At 30.1% G+C, this 23,282-nt stretch overlaps 2 protein-coding genes across 2 annotated transcripts; both read right to left on the bottom strand.

Moving 5' to 3' along the window:
* Positions 1-121: 121 nt before the first annotated feature.
* LOC125826654 (probable pectinesterase 68) lies at positions 122-4,893 on the bottom strand. Its single transcript, XM_049506014.1, has 5 exons — positions 4,575-4,893; positions 3,501-3,690; positions 1,997-2,203; positions 598-836; positions 122-284 (listed from the first exon to the last, which is right to left on the bottom strand). The coding sequence occupies exons 1-5, from the start codon at positions 4,844-4,846 to the stop codon at positions 128-130; spliced, it is 1,065 nt and encodes a 354-aa protein (XP_049361971.1). The 5' UTR covers positions 4,847-4,893; the 3' UTR covers positions 122-127.
* Positions 4,894-9,080: 4,187 nt separating this feature from the next.
* Positions 9,081-15,431, bottom strand: LOC125826638 (putative glucuronosyltransferase PGSIP8). The gene is made up of 5 exons (XM_049505994.1): positions 14,860-15,431; positions 10,567-10,825; positions 10,292-10,493; positions 10,036-10,183; positions 9,081-9,664 (listed from the first exon to the last, which is right to left on the bottom strand). The coding sequence occupies exons 1-5, from the start codon at positions 15,135-15,137 to the stop codon at positions 9,121-9,123; spliced, it is 1,431 nt and encodes a 476-aa protein (XP_049361951.1). The 5' UTR covers positions 15,138-15,431; the 3' UTR covers positions 9,081-9,120.
* Positions 15,432-23,282: the final 7,851 nt, after the last annotated feature.

The following is a 23,282-nucleotide window of genomic DNA, read 5'->3' on the forward strand; positions in this document are numbered from 1 at the left end:
AAAATAGATTACTATCATTTGCTTTATAAATGCCATTACAATCATTTTCTTTTCTATATAAACAAAAAATGAATGGAATTAAAGAATTAATTAATAGACAACAGAATTATTTTTTTCAAAAAATTGTTCAAGCGTCTGATGGGTCAATCCAATGGCGTCCATTAACAAAACTCTTGGCTAGAAACTTATGGGCCGTATCGTAATCCAGTTCACGGGCCCATGATACACCTTTCACTGCTGCTGCTCCTGGACCTGAACATTTGTATACACCGAAAAATGCTGTCCTGAAAGAGGAATTTTGACATATAAGTACAAAATCGACACGATACGCTTCATCGATTCAAACTGAAATTTTTGTGTCCCTACTGTTACAAATATACGATTCATGGGAAGATAAAGAAATAATGCGAACCAGGTACCTATGTTTTTTTCCTTTCAAGGAAGGGAAAAAGTGACATAAACATAAAGCATTTGCTTGAAAAGGGAAAATCTTGATATCACCGTTTAAAAAAATTAGCAAGTTCCGTTTGGTTTAAACTCAATTTTTTTATATTTGATATTCAAAACTCACTTTAAACATGCAACAAATAGTCTTACTTGTTCTTGTTGCTGACGTGGTCCATGTCATCCCAGCCATCGTGGGCCACAACGTCATCGAAGTATGTGTACGAATAGACAATTCTTGAGTACTGGCCCATAGCACGGCCCACATAAAGTGGGCCTGACCCAGTAACCCTACAGCCCAAGAATGCGAATCCAGTCTTCTCATCTGGGGATTTTCTATCTTGGGCTGCAATGGACCCAAATCTGCTGGCAATTGAATGTAACTCACAGTTCTGCACCAACACAAACAATAATTTGGACAGTTAATAAGAATTAATTACTATATACAAATTATAAAAATTACATAACTATATAACTTAAAATATCATAATCTCTAAAATTTCATACCATTTAAAAAAATTACAAAAATTCCTCTCGGATACATCCCTTCCCTCGCAAATACATATGTGAGCTATGTATCCACAGATTTCCGGATGTATCCAAGAACCTATAATTTTAAGAGGTTTTTGTAATTTGAGAAAGAATAGGAATAAGATATAATTAACTCTTAACACTGTGGAATTTATGTAATTTTTACTAAAAATTATGAATACATTATTGTGAGTATTAGTTTTAGTGAAAAAGGTAAATATAACAGTTTGAGATGATTTTTTTTTTGTTTGAAATGAAATAATAGTGATTATGACAGTTTATTCTATATTCTACCCTATCTTCTATCTGTTTCAATTTGTTTGTGCTATTTTGACTTGATACAAAAATTATTATTTTTTTAAACTTTTAAATTTTATGATTTTAAATTAACAATATAAAAATATTCATTAATATTGTGATCTTAAAAATCGAAAGTAGAAATTTTTGACTGCCAGGTAGACATTAGCACTTGGTACCCTACTAGCTAAGTAGTACAGCTCATACAATTATTTTTTTGACGTAAATAATACTAATTAATACTCTTTTCATATATTGTTTTACCGCAGAAGCACGCAAAATTAAAGTATACTATATATAATACTAATTTCTAATTAAGCGTGAACTTTTAAATAATGGAAAAAAGTAATCCTCCTTTTATTCAAGATACAGACATCAAGACCAGACAAAGATTCCAGCTTTAGCAAATCTACGCAATTATCTCACGCTTTTGAAAAATAAATAAATTATTATACTATTATCTTCTTCTTACTCATCTTTTTCTATGCAAACAAATATTTTAAAACAAATTGTCTTATACTCATGGAGTCAGGTGAGATGAAAAATTACATCGTATATTTAAGGTTAAAATTATTTTTTTATGTATATTTCGTATGTTTATTATTTTATATTTTGAATTCAATGGTGAAAATCCTAACTCCACTCTGCTTATACTTTAAATAAATTTCAAAAAATTACACTGTATATATAAAATACGGGAAAACAATAAAGTGGATGTGTGTACCTTATACATAGAGCGACCATTGCCAAAAATGAAGTCAATAGAACCCTCAATGTAACATTCTTTGAAGTAATGGCGGCCGGCGTCGTCACAAAGAGTGTCTTGTGCACCGTAAAATCCACAGCCGGAGAAGTAAGCTTTGTCGCCGGAGATTCGAAACGCCACTGCTTGCCATCCTTGCATCCCTGGCAATGGTGCTGGTGCTGTGTTCTACAAAAGAATAATAATAAGAAAATAAGAGATTTTTTTGTGACAGTTTTTAATACTGTGGTTGCATAATAATTGTACACAGATATATTTTTTTCAAGTTCATCTGAATTCAATAATTTAGTTTGGCTCAAACGTATATTAAAAAAAATATTAGAAGGGTAAATTCCGAGCTCAAGACCATAATGTTGGTAAATGTCAGCAAGGATTTATCTAATTATGTATATAGTGTAATTGACATTATTAAGGCAATTATTTAATTTATTATGGAAAATTGTTTTACTTATTTTTGAGATAACTTGATAGTATAAAAATCCAGGTATATATCTAAACTAACAACGGAAGATAAAGTTTAACTAGGTTCAGTTTTTCAAATATTCTCCAAAATATCTAAAAACACACTAAGATAAATATCAATAATAAAAAACTTATAACCTAGAAAGAAAACAAAAAAAATATAGTAAACTTTTTTCTTTCGACTTCAATTTATGTAACACTCTTTACATTTTAACTTCTCTAGAAAAAAAAAGACACATTATTATACTACTATTTAGAAACTTGCATGGTATTTATAGCTAGATAATTTTCTAAAAAAATGTTTTCAAAAGCGCAAGTTTCAATTTTGTTTTTTTCCGCTTAAACTTCAAACATTATCACATAAATTAAGATGAGTGATATAATATTAAGTGAAACTACAATTATATACACCCTTCGTTCACTATTAAAAGTTTTATTATTTATTTTTCTTTTATATATAATGGACAAATTTAAATGCCTTCTCCCATTGGTCCAAACTCAAAACTTTATGATATTATTCTCTATCATGCATTATGATCTAGTTCTGTATTTTTCTTACTTTGGCCACACACAACATAGAGACATGCAAAATTAATGCCCCTTCTCCCTCTATCTTATCTTTAACGGTCAAACCCATTAATTATTTTTTTCTTCCCATGTCGAGTATCTTCATTAGAGTTCGATTAAATTTTAATTCATGCCAAAAAGTTTTACATTGGGAGATAAAACAGTCTCTAACCAAAGCGACTTCATACCTACGAGTGACTCAAACTTGAGATCTCTGATTAAAAATAAAAAAATACTTATTACTCCACCACAACCCACAGTCAAACCCATTATATTGTGCTGTCTACACACTGCACACACAATGTTACAATAAAACAACATAAGTTCAACTTTAAAATTTTGCCAGAAAGAAACAAACAAAAAATGACAGATATAAGAAAATGACTTATCATATATTATATGTATATATAAAAAATAAATAAATAAATATACTTACTTTGAAGCTAATATTTCTAGCTGAAAAATAACTAGCATAAACTGTAACAGATGCTGTTTGATATGTACGAAGCTGTTGTCCATTTGCTCCTTTATCACTTGCTCTATCATGCCATTCTATTACTGTTACGTCTCTACCTGCTCCTTGAAATGTTATGTATGGCTTTGTTTCTGGCACCACCACTTTTTCACTGCACCACAATTAAAAAATAAAATAAAATTATATGACGTATTTTTCTTTTTAGTCTCGACAAATATCTTAGATGTTTTTTTAATGTACCACGTAATTTGGGACGGGTATATATATAAAGAAACCGACACATGTGACCTAGAAAGTATCCATAACAACAAAGATCACAAACTATAACATCTTCATTATACGATTATAATGATTTATAACTATATAAATATTTAAGATAAAAGAGCACTCTTTTTGATATTTTTACTTGTCTATTATACTTTTATTTTTTCTTGTCCTCTTTAGCATATAAAGGAATTTTTATTTTTTTTTAAAGTTTGTTCTCATCATCAACTATTCATCTTTTCAAGTTCATTGAGACTATACACTAATTATAATGTGTATTATACTAAAATATAGTACATTTTATGCATTAAAAGAAAGTGCAAAAATTATTGTGGACAAAAAAAATTAAATGAGGAAGTAAGAGACACCCGTGACCTATAGAAAGATATATGTACGAAACAATATGTTCACGTACTTGGACAAATAAAAATAAATGTCCCTCCATTATTATATACTCATATAATATAGATACTAATTGCACATGGTAAATAATTAATATAAGGAAAATTCGTATTATAAATTTTTAAGTGTCCTGCATTGACCTTCAATTAAGAAAGGTGTGAATCATTAAATACACGTCTTTAATGAAAGAACAATTAATTTTTATACAAGACAATGGCATCATAAACTTTATTATATTATCTAACTATTTAAACGATAACCTGAAAAATTAAATTACGTTACGCTACCTGTTACAAGCGGGAAAAATCTATAACCTATATATATACGTGAAATTTAATTTATGACAGTGTATTTAACTTAAACGCTTACATATAATAACCGGGGCAAATGTCAATAATGATATTCATGTTGTTATTTTGAGGAATTGAGTCCACTGCAGCTTGAACCGATTGGTAATCACCGAAACCGTGAATGTTAACGGAGATATGTCGGGTACCCGATGGCCCGACCCATTTTCCGGGGCCATTTTTAACGGAATTTGAAGGTGACGGAGTAGTACTGCTAACTGAATCTGCATGAAAAAATAAGTAATTTAGGAAGAAAATAGTGAAAGTAAAATAAGAATTAATGAAAACAGCCATTAATTAAATTAAATAAAATTAAAATAGTATTTAAATGATTGAGAAAGAATGTGATGAGCTGAGAGAGAATATTTGTGGAAGTAGAGAAGAATGTTAAAGAGTGAATGAAGTATATATATATGTGGAACCTGTAACGGTCATATTTTGTGTGTGTGTTGAATGTGTTATTGTGTAAAATAATTAATTTGTAAGTATTTTATAATGTGTGACCATTTGCTCAAAAGTCAAGAAGTTGGACTCTTATATTTGTTCCCATCATTTGTAACTTAGATTTCTGTGCTGATTACTGATTAGCAGTAAAAAGTAACACTATTTTAAAAAGCAAATGAGAAAAAAGAGACTTTAGTAGTGCCTTTCCTTTGATGGGGACATTCGGCTAATTTTGTTTATCAAGACTAGAAATATTAGCTAAATGTTTGATTAGCGTTTGACTCCAAGTTTTTAAATATTTTTGGCAAATAATATTTAGGTCAAGTTTTTGGGCAATGTGTTTTGCCCCAAGTTTTCTAAAAAATATTTGACTATTTTAGAAAAATATGATTTATATCCAAGAGTTTTAAAAATTATTAGAAATATCCATAAATTTGTATTATCTATTTATAGTGAATATATTCCGTTAAAAAATAACTTTATAACATAATTGATAACAGTAACAAAATAACAATATAGGCAAGACAATACATTAATCGCATATTCAAATTTGTCATTGATTCGATTATAATTATAACCTATTAAAAAAAACAATTTTGTCGCTCAAATTAGAATTCAAACTTTTCGGAGAGGGTGGTAACAAATATTAGTTGGAATTAATAAATAATGGGTATTTTTTTATAAAATATAAAAGTTTGGTGTATTTTTGAATTTTTTAAAATTTTCAAATATTAAAATTTGGCTCAAATACTAATTTTTTTAGTATTTGAAAACTTGGGATACTTGACAAATATATTTATCAAGTTATATGGCCAAACCATTTCCCAAGTTTTTTCCAAATCTTCTCCAAGATTTCATAATTCTCAACCACTTGATTAATCAACTATGTTACAATACATTTGGGTACTCACTTGATTGTTATGTAATCTTACTCCTCTATTTTAATTTATATGACGTAGTTTGACAGGACGCAAAATTTAAAGAATTCTTCCATAACATTTGTGTGATATTATAAAACTTTAAAAAAATTATTTTGAATCTACCATATATTTTTGTGACTATATAAATTGTTCATTGAGAACAAAGCAAGAAGTTTAAAGTTAAACTATTCTCATATATCATTCTTATTGGGGCAAATTAATAAGACAGTGTTACAAAAATTAGAGCTTGATCATACAGTAATAGAATATAGTAAGCCGGATAAACTTAAGGAATAAGACTGTGTACATAACACTTTTTTTCAGGATACACTCTTAAAATTATATTGAATATATTATTATATAAATATAAAATATAAATAATTGTGAGTAGTTACTTTTGAATTTTAATTTTCACACTTCAAGATATAGTACATTTCATAACTAGAAAATAAATTTAGCCTCCAAAAAAGATAATTGAATCACTTTTTAAGTAACTTATTCAAGTCATTAATTTTCTGTTATAAAGACATACAAATGGCTGCTACCTACCAGTTAGAGACTCAGAATCATCGAATACCAGATATGCATGTCGTCAATTCTGCAACTGTCTGTATACATAAATGTTTTTTTTTTCCTTTTCAATTTAGTGAAATAATCATAAAAGTGAATATAATTATTAACTCACTATTTTTAAAAATTACCTCTTGACTAACCTTGACAGTTATACGCAACCGAGACGCAATCGTGACATATAAATTTTGAGGTGCGGATATAATTATTTTGTAAGATGTGGAGTGTTCAACTAACAAATTGTAAAGATGAGTTGAGGTGTCTAGATACACATTCTCGGATCGAGTTAAAATATTTAGTTATTGTATCTATGTATTATGTGTCTTAAATAAACGTTGATTATGAACAAAGTATGGCACAAATTATTTAGCTATTAATCATTCTGAATTTAGGGATAAATAAAATGTTGAAACGGTCATTTTATTAGGCATGCAGCTGCATGTGGGGGAAACATAGGTTTAATAGTAATGGTGGTCTGCATGAAGGGAAAAAATGGTCCTAGCATGGCCTATACAATTTTGTACTTATATAGTAGTTGCGGTCACTATGTGGAGACCCACTATGAGATTTTATAAATAAATTTGTGTTTATCCGCATTGGAGCTCCAACCAAAGTTAGATATTGTAGGGCTTAGTCTGGGAGCGGCGCTCCTATTAAAATATTCTTTATACTAAGGCTTGAACTCAAGATCTCTGATTAAAGGTGGATCAGTCCTATCTCTTAAGTATTACTTTAGTTCCTTCTAATACGAAGCAAAACATATTTAACCATCAATTGATTGAAATATGCTTTTTTTTTAATTCTTATTTGAAAAAAAAACTAGAATAATATTACTGTCGAATAAAAAGTAACAATATATGTTTAACATAATGCATGCTTAATTAACTAAGTGGTGGGATAATTATTATATTGGGGAAAAAGGACAAATATATCCCCAAACTATCGTAAATAGTATGCAGATACCCTCCGTCATACTTTTGGGACATTGGTGCCCCTACCGTCCAAAAACTAGAGCATATATGTCTTTCACTCTAACGAAAGACTAAATAGGGACACGTGGCATAATCTTTTCCGTCAATCCAATATTTAATAAATGTCGGATCTGTGGATAAGATTATGACACATGTATGTCCGTTAAATGATATATATGCTCTAGTTTTTGGACGGCAGGGGCACCAATGTCCCAAAAGTATGACGGAGGGTATCTGCATATCATTTACGATAGTTCGGGATATATTTATCTTTTTCCCTTTTATTGGAACTTATGACAAACAAATGTATGAAAATTACAAGCAAAACGATCAAAAGTGTATGTTTGAATTAATTAAAAATAAAATACATTTAATGAGATATTACAAACACTAAAATAAAAACTTAGCAATAACTATTAACTGGGGACCAAAAATGTTATGATCCCTTTTTTTTTTTAATGTTCATTGAAATGGGCCCTTCGAATTTAAAAGTCAGTTTTTTTTTTTTGAACTTTGGAAAAATGGAGGAACTTTACCACACAAAAAGGGCATTGAGACAAAAACTCCTAACTTGTATAAAAATTGATCTTTTTTTCAAAAGAAACAAGAAAGTTATTTATGATGGGATGTTGATTTTGCTTGATTATTGGATGTAGGCCCTCATATCATTGAACAAATAATTAAAAGGTGATGAAATCTTGTTTATTAACCAAACAATATTTTTGGTGTAATCTTACAAATTAACATAAAAATATTCTTATGTTTATATGATAAAGCTATAATTCTCGATAGAATCTTATTTATTAACTATTGAACAATAAAAAGTGATACGTGTGTAGAATGAATAAACACCAACTATCTTGTCATATTTTATTCCATAGAACAAAATGGGATGTCTCTCGTCATATTATTTTGCATCAAACAAATCTTCTAATATGAATAAAGTGCCTTATCGGTCTTTTTTTCGTTTAAGACATTTTTGTTTAAATTTCATCTTCACATTAAAGCAGAATACGATTATTAGTTTTGAAATTTTTGGGTCATTTGTACTTTTTGTTCTTATTCTTTAACTTTTGTCCCTCGTATATCAGAAGCCCAAGCCCATCACATTTTAAGCCTTTGTACAGATGGTAACTGAGGCCCAAATCCACTTACCTGGACAAGGCCAGTCCAATTCTCTAGGCTGATTTGCATAAATGTTCCTTTTTAACTCACTATTTAAATTTTGTCCGTATTTTTCATAGTTGTAAACATGTACCCATTTCTTAAATGTTTCTTAATCATACAGATAAAACATTAGACTGTCACCTAACGTTTGAGTAACTTATTACAACTTTTTAGACCATGATCTTACGTTATAAGAAAAAACATAAAAGAGGGTAATTTACTAAATAGGTATCCGAAAAAAGTAACAACGGGTAAAAAATTCTGAATTTTGTTTGACTAATGCATTTTGTTGCTGGAAAGCTAATAGTAACAAAATTCAATTTCCAAGTATAACACATACTTACAACAAGTTCATCCCATTTTTACATTTTCTAGTTCATATAAGAATTTGCAACATATCAAAGAATTCCTTTAGCTTGTATAAGAGCACAAGCACACTTCCCAAAAAAAATAAATCCCCTTTTTAATATCTTCAACTTTCAAATTTTCCATTTCATCAATACAACTTGTTGAAACCAGCAGGTGCAGCAGATTCACTCAACCTAGGCAAGAACCCTTCCCTCTCAAGTGAAACATTAAGACAAGACATTATTTTCACCAATGCTGTCCATGCCACGGGGGACGCACAAAACGCGTACGCGAATACAGCCAATGCTCTTACAATACCATCAGAATACCAAGGATAAGCCATGACCAGAAGTACCCCGAATATTCCTAGCCATGGCACAAGAACAGGCAACATTGGCAACAAGAATGTGGTCATTGCTATACATGATAGCGCGAAAGAGCCTAGTAAGTAGAGACCCCACCCGATGAGTGGATGAACCGTGTGAGGTATCAAGAAGAAAGGGATAATGTAGGCTGCAAGAATGGACCATATCGCGATCAGCTTTAGGCCAGTTCGTATTAGGAAGATGCTCTTGGTGTTTTCACGTCGATAGCACAACTTAGATAAGTTGGGACGTGCAACGCGTGTCATTACAATTATTCCAAGGTATAGTACAGTTTGGATCAGCACTAGTGGCCTCTCTGCATCATACCTGCCAAATGCCAAACATATTAAACTTTGATGAATGTACTTCAGCAAGCACTCGCAACGTTCACAAAAAAGAGTAATTTCAGCTGATGACAACGATAACAGCAACGATATGAGGGAAAAAACAGGACATTATAGTCCAAAAAGAGCTCAAATGGAGCAACATGGATAGTCAGGATTCACATACACGACTTTTTTAATTGATATTCTAAAGAGTACAATGGTCAATTTAGGAAAATCTCTGACTTATAGTCCAGACAGAGCTTAAATGAAACAATATGAACAGTGAGAATTGATATAACCGACCCCAACTTAGTCACAATTCAAAGTTGCTGGTAGTACAGACATATCAGAAGAAAGGATTTTTCGTCTTACCCTAGAGTTTGACGTCGTTGTTCATGCCACTGGATGCCCAAAGGAAGAACAGGCCATGACCACCAATACCAAGGCTTTAACCATGGTGCACCGGGGAAAGTAATGACACTATTAGGTCCACATGGTACCGACCAATGAAGCCTGAGATCTACAAGAGTTAAAAGAAAAAATCAGTATTAATTTCTCTGCTTTAGAAATGTGCATTGTGGAATATCACAAACGTTGTCTAACAAAAACTACGCGATCACAAACTTACAATAATAAGAGGCGTCCATTTGGTAACCAAGAGGTAGTCGATAATTCCCCTGGAGCTTAGTACCATTAAGGGAAGGATGAAACATCGGCTGATCAAGCAAATCTGGGAAGTATGCTCCAATAAAACCTTGATCCGCGCCATCTGCATTGTCCATTCCAACCTTAAGCTGATGAAGCATGTCCTTGAATACAATTGTTGATGGCTGCAATTCAACGTTTATAAGTAACTTGTATAATTCGTCTAATACTTCATAGTTCGCGGAGAAAAGTTGTTACCTGCAATACAAAGAGACCTGTATGGAATATGCAGGGGTTGATGAATACTGCACAAAATTGTCCACATTGGAACAATTCATCTGTTTTCTGGAGGAAAAGGTTGTCTGCATCAAGCATGACTACTCTTTCATAATCCGTTAAGCTCCACGCGTAAAGTTTGTTCATCGTTAACTTGAATCTCAAGTTAAAATTAGATTGCCCTTTGTATGGATTGTTCAAATTTTCAACTCTCACTACCTTTGCACCATCTTCCTGCTCTCTGCAAATCAAACAACGTACAATGAATAATTTTTCTCCAATGAAGATTCACATTTCTATTTTGTTATGATCCACATTGAGAAACTACTTTTCTCTCCGTTTCAATTTGTTGTCGATCTTACTTTCCTTTTAGTCCACGTGACATGTTTAAGATCACAAGATTAAAAGACATGTTGATACATTCTACACATCCTTAGTTTTAAACCACAAGATTCAAAAGTTTTATTTACTTTCTTAAACAACGCGTCAAGTCAAAACCAGACAAACAAATTGAAACGTAAGGAGTACTAAACTTGGTTGAAATACAGTACAGAGAACAGACATTTCAATAAAGAAAGCTGTGGCATGTAACTACCACACTTAGTTATAGTACATAGGAATGTTAATTTGTACCCACAGCAAAATGTTGTCAACATTTAGGTAGGAATAGACATTTCAACTATTTGATACTCCTTCCGTCCATTTTTAATTGTCAGGATTTCATTCTTTAGAGTAAAACTAGGGATAAGGCATAAGTACCCCCTAGACTATGACCGAAATTTCAGAGACACACCTTAACTAAAATAAGATCCTATTACCCCTAAACTCATTTTTTTTAAAATTTTGTACAACCTTTGTCTTACGTGGCACAATCTGTGACTCCACGCGATTGAGGCGCGTGAGAGATATTTTGATGTCACATAAGCCAAAAAGGTATACATCTTTATTGACCTGACCAGGAAAAAAATAGTTTTTCTATTTTTTATGAATTTACAAAAAATGGGTTTAGGGGGTAATAGGACCTTAGTTTAGTTAAAGTGTGTCTCTGAGATTTCGATCATAGTTTAGAGGGTAAAGGACCTTGTACCTTTTCCATCAAACCATAAGAACTTTGACTAACATTTTACGATATATTTTTTCATCATATTGATATGAACAAAATTACAATTTGTAATTCTTTTCGTATAGTTTTTTAATATCTAAGTGGAGAAGTGTAAAATAGATATATTATCGGTAAAGTTTTAAATTAAATACAAGGTTTAGCAACCAGTCTATTTCGGAACAAGTTTTTTTGTCTGTTTAGACTTTTAAGCATACATATGGAAAGCTATTTTTAACTACTTGGTCTGAGTTAAGTGGCCAAAATAAGGATTTTTTTTAATTTTTTTTTTCATATTTTAGAAAGTACTTGTTTGTACTTGGCTAATCAATTTCAGAAATACTTTTGTTAATACTTGATCAGTTGCGATTTGGGTTTGGTGGTTCCAAAAGTGCTTTTGGAGAAAAAATATTTTTTTAGAAACTGAAAAACAATTTTTGTTACTACTAGAAAACACTTGTTCTCTCAACTCTATAAAATAATTATTTTCAAAAATACTTTTAGCCTCCTAAAAGTAATAAACTAGTTTTGGGACCCCACTAAGTTAGGGCACATGATGTCTAAAAGAATTAGCAAAGGCAATATTATATAAGTTAAGACACATAGAACTTTAGAAAACACAAAGTGGCAAATCTACTTTAAACCAAATTAGTGGGCTTAGAGATAAACCATTAACAAACAAATCAAAAAAAGACATCCTTTGTCTAATCTCTATGAAGTGAAATCATCATTATCCCTCTCATAAACTAAAAGATATTAACTTGTTGTATAGGCTCTGTATTATTTTTTTAATTATTTATAATTGTCTTTTAGACGATTTAATAGTTTAAAAGAATTATAAAAATTATACTACTAATTGGACCAACACCAATGATTCAACTATCATTTAGAGATGTGTTCAAAATTTAAAATATATTTAATGAATTTATAAACACATACTTATATTAGATGATAGATTAATATTATTGAATTTTGTCAACTATGTATCATATATGATGTATCCGCTTTTGTTATCATTGTAAATGATATTAGACCATCTTCGTCCTTATCCCCTTCGAGTTGTAATATACAACAATAACATATACAAGTATTTATATAAGTAGGTTATGAGAAAAGCAATGTGTACGTGATTTTACATTACTTCCAAAAGATTAAAGGAAGGAATCAAATGAATGGAATCATTATTCATCGAATTTCGAATAGTATATCCTAGAAGCAACCAATTAATTCATGCACCCAATGAAATGACTTTTTAGCTTGATTAATAATAAAAAAAAATATTTATCAAAAAAAATAAATGAAAAAAATATGCACGTTCCTGTGCCAAAGACCTTTCATGCCAACTATATCTTTGAAATCAATAGCTAGTAAACGTCTTTCTCCATTTTAAAGACAAAATAGCTTTGACCAAACTTCTTTCTGTTTTTGTTTGGATGATAATTGAGAAATCTCCGAGAACCAGTAATATATTATTAAGGTTGGAATTGAAATTTTGAATTTATGAATTTTAATTTTTTATTGAAAAATCTTAATGAATTTTAGGTAAAATATTTATACCTATTAAGTAGGTTTGTTAATACAAAACACATGGTTTAGATTAAAGTTAGCGATTTTGCCAAATTCATAAGCAACACTATAGTTTCAACCCTGCACATTGTTCAAACTTGGTGGATGGTTGACTCACCCTTCTTTAATTCAAAGTATTTGTGAATTTGAATTCGTGGCATGGACCTAATTTACCTATCACGTCCTATATACAATTATTACTAAATCAAAAAAAATTATGAATTCTAGATTTTAGAAAAGACAAACCGTACGTCTCTAGGTAAATTATTTATACCTATTATACAATTTACTATTAACGCTCTTGGGTTATGCCAAACTTGTAGACAAAATTATAATTTCATCCCAATGCACTATTTGAAATTCGATGGACCCGTCTACCTTTCTAAAATTCCAAACTTTTGCTAAACATAAACTTTGAACTCATGGCGTACAGACGTACCTTAATACGCGTGAATTAACTCCTACCACTAGATCAAATTTCAAGAGAAGTTGTGTCAATATAAAATTAATTATTTTTTCTCATTTTATTCTTAAAAGCAATTATTTTAAAAAACTATAAACAGCTCAATAGAATAAAAAATATTTAATGAGGCAAACTTATATCTTAAAACAGAAATAAGGATAGTTAAGATATAGTTTTGTCTCATTGAATATAGATGTGTCATCACCTCATAATGAAATTGCTTATAAGAACAACTAATATTAAAAGTAAAATGAAAGAAAAAAAAATTATTCCTTAAAACTTCTAAGACAAATAATTTAAGATAGTCATTTTGCGAAACTTAAACGATAATTTGAGACTAAAGGAGTATAAAAGACAAACGCGTATAATATGCTGGCAAAATCATAAGGGATATTACTTATTAATTTCTTAATTATACTATGTGACCTAATTCAACGACTTTTAAAATCATTTATTTGATGAAAAAAAGATGATGCAAATAGAATTGACCTATTCATACTGTATATTATATTTAATTTCTTCTTAGTATCATTAAACTTCCACTGCCGTTTGACAAAGTTTTGAAAATTCTATTGTACTTGATATAAACAAGACCCTCTCCCGTAAAGACCGTAATAGGTGATATGTATTCCATTAGATGTCGAGTTTAAATTTTTCTAAATATAAAATCATCTTTATTAAGAAAGATTTTATTCTTTATATGAAATTTTCTAATAAATTTTGAATTTAATCGAACTCTAAAATAGACCCCGTTAAAAAATCTCCTTCTATTTTGACAACCTTGTGGACATGACCAAATTTATGTGGGCCTTCATACACCCCAATGTGCAAGCTCACTGCCCATCTGGCAAATTAATGCTTAAAAAATTCAATCAAAATTTTATTCAATTATTAAAAAATCAGTAAAATTTTGTCTAGTACGATGGTGCACCGGCCAACACCGAAAGAACTATAGATTTAAACTTTTCTCTAATTCCCCGATGACTAATTTAATCGAAAAATGTACAAAATTTAAAATTCGTTCGATAACGAATTCATTCCTCTACATTTATCTACTATGTAATGTCTTATTTTACGTATGATTAAAAATTCACGTATTTTTAATAGTAACTTCCGTAAATATAAGAACAGAGGAATTTGAACTTACAGAGTTCGGACCCAATGAAGAGGAACATCGAGGGAAGCAATAACGACAAGATCGGCGTCGACGCCGAGCCGGGAAAGCGATCGTAGCATGACACGTGTCGCGACGTAGAATTCATAATCTCTTGGTGTACCCATATACATCATGGTAGCATAGGCATTTCTGTGCACTCCTTTACTCGCCGGCGTCGCCGGCACTCCACCAATCGTCGCCGGAACTCCGGCAACCACCGTCGTTAAAGCTAAAATTAAAATCGAAATTAGTAACTTCAATTTCCCCATAAAAAACCGATCTTTTTTTTTTCCCTTTTTGGCCCCTCGATAAATTTTAAGAAACTCAAAAAAAGCTAATGATTCTCATTTATAAGGCATTTGGTTCTATCCTTTAAAAGGGTGTTAAAAGGTTCACCGGAAAATCAAGATTCCGGTGTAAAATGGTTAAATTAGCCTTAACAGAGCAAATCTTGATCAATCTCAGCAATCGGAAAAACAAGATTCCGGCTTTGCTTGTTATATCTTTGTGCTTTTTGGTATTTTGGGGAAAAAAATAGAAAGTGATTTGAGGGTTTAACGTATTGAAAGGGTTGAGGACTTGTATAGAAGATTAAAGCCAAGATGAACCGGCTTTTATAAGTTTTTTTTTTTTTTTTTTTTTAACATTGATAGATATTTTTATTACAATTTTGATTAACGTATTGAAAGGGTTGAGGACTTGTATAGAAGATTAAAGCCAAGATGAACCGGCTTTTAAAAGGTTTTTTTTTTTTTTTTTTTTTTTAACATTGATAGATATTTTTATTACAATTTTGAGTATGCATATCTAGATATTTGAACTCGTTTTTATTGTGTCACTTAAATATTCTAACTTATGAAATGATTATCTAGATACTTCTAATATTTATGTATCACGTCAACGTCTGTGAGATATACAACGAGTATAATTTAAAGTGTTTAGTTGTTACTTGCTAGTTGAGATCAAATTAAGTTGTCTAGATATGAAATTTCGAAGTGAAATATTTACTTATCAATATTTGTTTTAGGATTTTCAGATATACGTCGATAAATTTATTCTATGGATAAGTATTATGAACTTGTTTCAACAATTCATCACGAAAACGAATAATAAGATTAATCTCTTTTTTCTTTTTATGCCTTATGATAATGATTCCTCTAATATTATGACGGGACCCTCGACAGTTCATAGTTCAAAACTATACCTATTTTTAAGTATGTGGCTATCAACTCTAATTAAAAATTTAAAACATATTTACTATTCCATAATAATCTTTGGTGGTTACGTTAGGATAGTTGCGTTAATTCTAATGTTCCTTGGGAGTCTTCTTAGTTTTATTTGGTCAAATTCACGTATTAACAAGTTTATTGGTTCTTAGTAAATCCATCGTCCTTTTAATTTCTTTATTTTATTAAAAGTTGAAATATCAATTTCTAAAAATTAAAAATTCGATTTTGTGCCGGACAAATTAAACACTAAATTAAAATAGGTTATACATCAAACACCATAAACCTTAAAAATCCATGTACTAACACTTGCCACGAAATTTTATTAATACCCCCTCCGTCTTACATTTATGGTAAAAAATAATAATCATACTTTCAGTTTATCTCTTTAAGACAAAATTAATTATTTTTATCCTATTTTATGTTTAATATTAAATATTTTAAAAATAAAATTAGCTTAAGTCTTATTCATATGTACAGTTTATTTAGAGCGAGATAATGGTGAAGTAATAGAAAAAAAATTAAAATACCTATAATTTTTTAGGAAACGTGCAAAAATTAAATGTGACAATTAATATGTATATATGTTACTGTATCTTAAATGTGATTAGAGCTGTTAGTAGTATAAAAAACAACTCTATTGAAGTATTATGACTTTTTATCTTTTTTCAAAAAAAATAATCTGATTTTTGTTAGCTACTCTCATGGTCCATCTTTATTTGTCCACTATACTAAAAATAGTTATTCAATAATATTTATCCAGTTTAGAAAATCAAGAAATAATTTACCTTTTTATATTTATTTTATCCTTACTATTAAATACTATTCAATATCTAATACATTTGTCGGAGTATTAAATTCAATATATTCAATGGTTAATATAGTAATATTACCCTTATTATTTATTACTATTTCTTAAGGTTTGTGTCAAGTCAATATATAGTAGACAACTATTATTGAACTAGAACAAGTAGTAAAGAATCAACTTATTTTTGTATTAATTTTTTTTACAAGTTATACAACATCTGATAGTCAGGTAGAAAATATGTTATTGTAATGCAAGATGGAAGATGAAATAACTAATCCGCATACCATCAATATATATATATAACTAATACGTACATAATTCTAACGAATTACCAAATAATTTCTGTATTAAAGGAAAACATTCCTTTCACTTGAAGTAAAGAAGTTACGTTTTATAATTTGTTCTCATATTTCCTTTTCTAGTCCCTTAATTAAGTATCTTAATTATGAATAATTACAAGAAATCTTTATCTGCCTTCTCTTTGCTTTTATCTTAAATAAGTAAGTGGGACCCGAAACCACTCACTAAGATAATATATTTGTTACGTGAGACATAAAATAAAATTTCTCGATTAACTATAGGATATAAACATTAATGTAATTAGCATTACGTGACAAAGATATTTTAATTATTTTAAAAATAATTGAATTAAATATTTTCTTTTAGGGAAATGCCAATAATTATCTTTCCTTCTTTACGTGTACAATTAGTTCAAGATTCATTGGAATGGACCAACTAGTCAGTCACCTGTAGTTTCTTCCAAACAGAGATCATGTCTTCGATTGATAAATATTTCTTTATTTTTAATTAGAGGTCTCGAGTTCGAGTTTCTTTGGGTACAGAGTCGCCTTTGTTAGAATGTGTTTTACCCTCAATGTGAGACTTTTCAGCTCGAATTTGAACTTAGTTGGACTTTAATGTGGATATCAGACATCAGGTGAAAAATAAGAACTTGTATTTCACACAATTCATGTAGGAATAAATTTTACCATTAAATACTACCGCGATAACTATAGACATTTTGGTAAAGTAATTTTTTATCTTAAATTAGTCGTAAGTTTTGGTTTGAATTCCCAAAATATGTAATCACCTTTGGCATATGCATCGTGTAAATTTGTAACATTAATGTGAATTGTGATTACGACAAAGTCAATCTAATATTAGGAAGAGTCATAAAAATATATAATTTGAGATCATATAATAAACACATGTGACATGTCAATGACTAATTAATGAAAAAGGGAAAATGTGCAACGAACACTAGCCTTTGCTTAAGTAAGTACTTTTACCTTTAATTGTTTAAGGGATCATAAAGATCTTGACTCTTTGAAAAATCAATATCATTCCATAACATTACGTAAAATATTCAGTTAATCTAACGTAGGAGAAAAACTTAAAATATTGGTTTAAGCTCATACAACTTAAACTGCCATTTGGTATGCACATTATCTTAGGTTAGCAAGGTGTAAAAGAGAATCACATTTCAAGAGGTGTGATAGAGACAATCCACCCCAATAGAAGTAAATTATAACACGTATGTCGAGAAGGAGGGTACTTAATAATTCGATCTCGGATATTAATTGTTTTGACAAATTAAAATGATTCTAAATAATTATTTAATGTACATATATAGGATAAATAAGAATTGATTTCAAAAATTTCATCCAACAAAAATCTAAAAGTTGTAAATTGCAGTCCAATCAAACACTCAACCATGAACCAACTAGCCGTCTCCAATTACCATGAAGACAATGGTGTAGTCACGTACAGTGAAGGGTGATCAGCTGAATATTTTCATCAATGAATAAATTTTAAAGTATATCAATCGCCACTTACTTATCACATGTGTATATTAATTCTTAAACAATCTTAATAAAATTTCAAATTTCGTCACTGTTTGAAGATCGATCTCATCCACTAGTATAGATCAAGAATGTTTGATTTATCCACTGTTGAATTTTCCTTCAAATAAAGCAAGTGGATTCACTTAGGACCATTTCTTCAATGATCTGTTGACTCTTCCCACAATGTGGGGTTTTCAGTTTCTTCCAAGAAAGAACATGCATGTGATAATTAAGGGGCATCATAGTGCGGGGCGGCGGAGTCAAGAGATCAATGTACGAATACAATAAAACTTAATAATTTTGATTTAAATTTTATATTTATTATTATAAAATATTATTATTAATTTATTTAAAAAATTTAATTCTAAATTTATAAACTTCAAATATCAATTTTGTCGTTAAATCATAATTTGGGCATTGTATGGTAGGCTAGCTCACCAAGAACATAATAAGAGACCGGGAAAAAGATAGCTGCGACAAGTCAAAGGAGAAGTTTGGTCAAGAAAAAAATCAAACTAAAAGTACAAAAAAAAAAAAAAAAAGAAAGAAAAAAATTACTCCCTCCGTCCCATTTTATGTGACAACATTTGACCGGGCACGGAGTTTAAGAAATAAATGAAGACTTTGAAATGTTTACCAAATTGCCCTTTAAAAAGTAGACTCTTTTTTCTCTCTCCTCATAAATGTATTGGAGTATTATTTTAAGATTAAGTGGGACCAACAAGGATAAAAGAGGAATTGTACTTTTATAAACTTATCATATAAGAAAATGTGATATTTTTTTTTGGGACTGACCAAAAAAGAAATAGTGTCACATAAAATGGGACAGAGAGAGTAACTAAAAGAAAGAGAAAACAAGAATATCCAAATGTTTTAAAAGAAAATATTGTTAACAAGAATATGGGAAGGGGGAATAGAAAACATTATATTCGTACCTCAAAGTATTGTTCATTGTTGGGAAAAGGGTCTGAAAAATATCTCAACTTTGGCTGAATTTGTTGTTACGATACCAAACTTTCATGAGGACCTATTACCCCCTAGACTATTTAATACTGTATTTTTTACCCCCTGAACTATTTAATAGTGTATTTTAAAGGTATATATGTGCCCACGTGGACATATTACTATTTATAATTATGCAATATTTTTTATGTCCACGTGGGCACATATATATGTTTAAAATACGGTATTAGATAGTCTATGAGGTAATAGGTCCTCATGAAAGTTTGGTATCGTAACAACAAATTCGGCGCCCCGCGTCTCTCAGAGCGCCAGGAACACCAGTTCTCCCCATTCGTTCTCCACATTTTCGTACTTGTTCCTAAGTGATGTACCTATGTTTCCTAGTCAATTTCAACACTCTAAAGTACATCTAAACACCATGAAATCATCCATAAACATGAGATCATGAACTTTGAATCCATAATTCAATTCAAGGAAAGTTAAGTTCAAAGTCAAGAAGTTAAGAGTCAAGTCTAGAAGTTAAGAAACAAGTCAAAGCAAAGTTTCTTAAAGTTTCCAAGGGTCTTTAACAATGTTTTATCGTCGTAAGACCTAACTTTTGAAGTTAAGCAAAGAGTAAAGCTATGGTTTGAAGTTCTTTTCTTCAAAGAGATATATGGGGACTATGTATTCCCAAAGAAGTTTTAAAAAAATGTTTTCACATTTAAATGAGATCGGAAACTGAGATTTCCAAAGATGCCTTTGGGCTAGTTTTCAGAAAAGAATAATGGCTTTCTAAATGAAGCAAGCAGGGGAAACTGAGAATTTCAAGATAGCATTTGAGCTAAGTTTTGAGCACTAGTCTCAAATCAGTAGAAAGAAATATGTTTTAAAAACATAAGAGTCAATACATTTTTGGAAGTTGTATCGAGCACCGAATTGGGGGAGAGTTCAAAGAACCCACAGCCCCCATAGAACCATGTAGCCACAATGTGTAGAAGAGGTTCATATTTTTTAGATGAATCTTTTTCAAATTAGACTAGTGGATCCATTAGGCAGTTTAGGTTCTATACCTTTGGCCAGGTATAGGATGCTCTGGCAGCGTGAGGTTGATCGTTGTATCATCACTGTAGCTCTTATGTGATGGTTGTCGGTTAGAGAAACTCCCACAACAGTTATTGTATTTTTATATACATCAGTTCATTTGTATTTCTACATACATCTCAGATTTATAGTATTTTTGCATACACACAGAGTTTATAGTATGTTTTTAAACAGCTTTTCTTTACATTGCACTTGTTTTAAATTGTTGTATATTGAAATGAGTCAGTCAGGTTGAGTTGAGTTGAGCCAGGTAAGTTATTCAGTTTTTTCAGATTTCCTTCTAGCCTATGTTGCTTAGCATTCCAACTCGCATACTCGTACATTTAATGTACTGATGCCAGTTGGCCTGCATCATCTTATGATGCAGATTCAGGTAACCAGGATCAGCATCCCCCTCGTTGATCCAGTTGAGCAGCTCAGAGTAAATGGTGAGTTTCCTTGTATTCCGGAGGACTCTTTTTATTCACTTTCAGTCTTTCATTTATTAGGATGTTGTGGGTTTTGTCCCAACATCTATCTCAGTATTTTAGAGGCTTCATGGACGGTTAGATAGTTAGCAGTTCAGTAGTCTTTACATTATTCATTCAGTTGTTGTTTAAAGACTAAGTTGTCATTTTGGCTAAGATGTTATTTCTTTAAATTATTGTTTAAACTTATTATGTTGAGAAATTCTTCCGCTGAGTTCAAAAAGTCAGGCCAAGGATTCGCTTGGGACCATCGATGGTCTTTGAGTGCCAGTCCCGTCCAGGTTATAGGCTCGGGGCGTGATACTATTTCACCATACCACCTCTATTAATAGATGTTTGTATTAGGTTTTGGAAAATAATGATTTGATGATAAGAGTAAAACATAAGAAAAAAATTGTTCTCTTGATATGTTAAAAGTGACAAATAAAATTGAAAATCTATTATTGAAATAGTGAATAAGTAAAAATATATAAAGAAAATAATTATTAATTTCTTAATAGACATAAATTTTGCTCGGATAATACTTATTTTGACACTAAAAAACTACTTTCAAATAACCTTTTAAAAATGGAACATACATACGGTCTAATTATTGAGTTTTGAATAACTGGACTGAGATTATCTAGGGAAGCTTTATTGGAACCCATTTTTTGAAGTCCGATAATTGAATTTTGAGTGCTTATCTAAGGTCGAAAATGCATATTTTTAATTTAAAAAGATGTGTCTCGTGAAGTTCCTTTTTTAAAAAAATAAAATAAAATTAAATAAGTAGTTTTGGATGGCAAATATGTATTTTTAAAATTATTGCAAACACAAATTGCTATTCTAGTATGGCAAAAATGTTTTTTTAATATATTAGTCAAACACAAATTATTACTCTTTAATAAAACATTGATAAGGAAGTTTTAGAACTCAACCTTTTCAAATAAGACTAATTAATCTAGAAATTATAATTTCACAATTATAATCTTGAAATATATTAGTTATATAACTACATGTCCACATTTGTGCCATTTTTTTCTCCTTCTAATTGGATAAATCATGATAAACAATTTGGAAAAAGTCACATCTAAAGATTCTATTATATTGTTCTGTTATATAATATATAATAATATATAAGATGCTCAAAGTTTGATCTCATCTTAGGATTTTCAACCTCAAGTACCAAAATATCATATTGCTATTTATGAGATTCTTTGTTGATAACTCTACAAACTTTAGCTTTTTCCAAAACATTATTCTAGAGAGAGTAAGGGCGGAACTAGAAGTTTATATATGAATTCTATCAAATTTATAATTTTTTGTTTAAACAATGTATTTATATTAAGATAGTCATTAAATATGTAGCACATATTGGATTTAGAATCCAAATATTAATAATTGAAGTCGTTATTTCAAAATTCATCAAAACTCATAAAGTTGAAATTCTAACTCCGCCTCTAAGAGAGCAAGATGGAATATTTTTTAATGGCTTAGTTTCATTTGATTTGGACCGGATAGTGATCAAGCATTGTTCTTGTTGGATGCTAATTGGGTCTTAAACTACGTTACTTTTACATTACCTAAATAGGAAAAATTGAAATTGAGGTATTTAATTTTGAAGGGATCTGTCTTCTTTTTTTTTTTAAAAAAAAGAAGAATTTTGCTATCACATGATGATAAGGACAACTTTTTGTGATATTTCAATCCTCTTTTTGGCTTCTTGCACTACCCAATAATGGGTTACTTTCCCTTTTTTAATTTGAAAAAAATATATGCAAATTGCAAACTTATAGAATTTTTCAATATAATTTTGAAATATTTAAATTTAATTTTTAAAATATTAATTTAATTAATTTTAAAATTCAAGTCATTAACTATTTGATAGGCAAAAACGACACTGATTTTGAGATGAAGGAAGCACTATATGGTTTTATTTAGATTTTGTAACGACTCTCGTCCAACTGTACATTGAGGTATTATTCACTTCGAGTTTAATCTCACAAGGATTTGTCCATTAGATTTTTAACCCAAAGGACGTCGC

Source organism: Solanum verrucosum, unplaced genomic scaffold (assembly GCF_900185275.1).
Source record: "Solanum verrucosum unplaced genomic scaffold, falcon-dt-bn FXZP01000060.1, whole genome shotgun sequence".
NCBI lineage: Eukaryota > Viridiplantae > Streptophyta > Magnoliopsida > Solanales > Solanaceae > Solanum > Solanum verrucosum.

What these genes read in the sequence shown, in the direction of transcription:
- LOC125826638 (XM_049505994.1), bottom strand. Translation starts at nt 15,137, where the DNA reads ATGGGGAAATTGAAGTTACTAATTTCGATTTTAATTTTAGCTTTAACG. An exon ending in AATGGACGCCTCTTATTATT is followed by an intron (nt 10,184 to 10,291) that starts GTAAGTTTGTGA and finishes TAACTCTTGTAG; the next exon opens with ATCTCAGGCTTCATTGGTCG. An exon ending in CAACGACGTCAAACTCTAGG is followed by an intron (nt 9,665 to 10,035) that starts GTAAGACGAAAA and finishes GGCATTTGGCAG; the next exon opens with GTATGATGCAGAGAGGCCAC.
- LOC125826654 (XM_049506014.1), bottom strand. Translation starts at nt 4,846, where the DNA reads ATGGCTGTTTTCATTAATTCTTATTTTACTTTCACTATTTTCTTCCTA. An exon ending in CTAGAAATATTAGCTTCAAA is followed by an intron (nt 2,204 to 3,500) that starts GTAAGTATATTT and finishes ATTCTTTTGTAG; the next exon opens with AACACAGCACCAGCACCATT. An exon ending in ATGGTCGCTCTATGTATAAG is followed by an intron (nt 837 to 1,996) that starts GTACACACATCC and finishes GTGTTGGTGCAG; the next exon opens with AACTGTGAGTTACATTCAAT.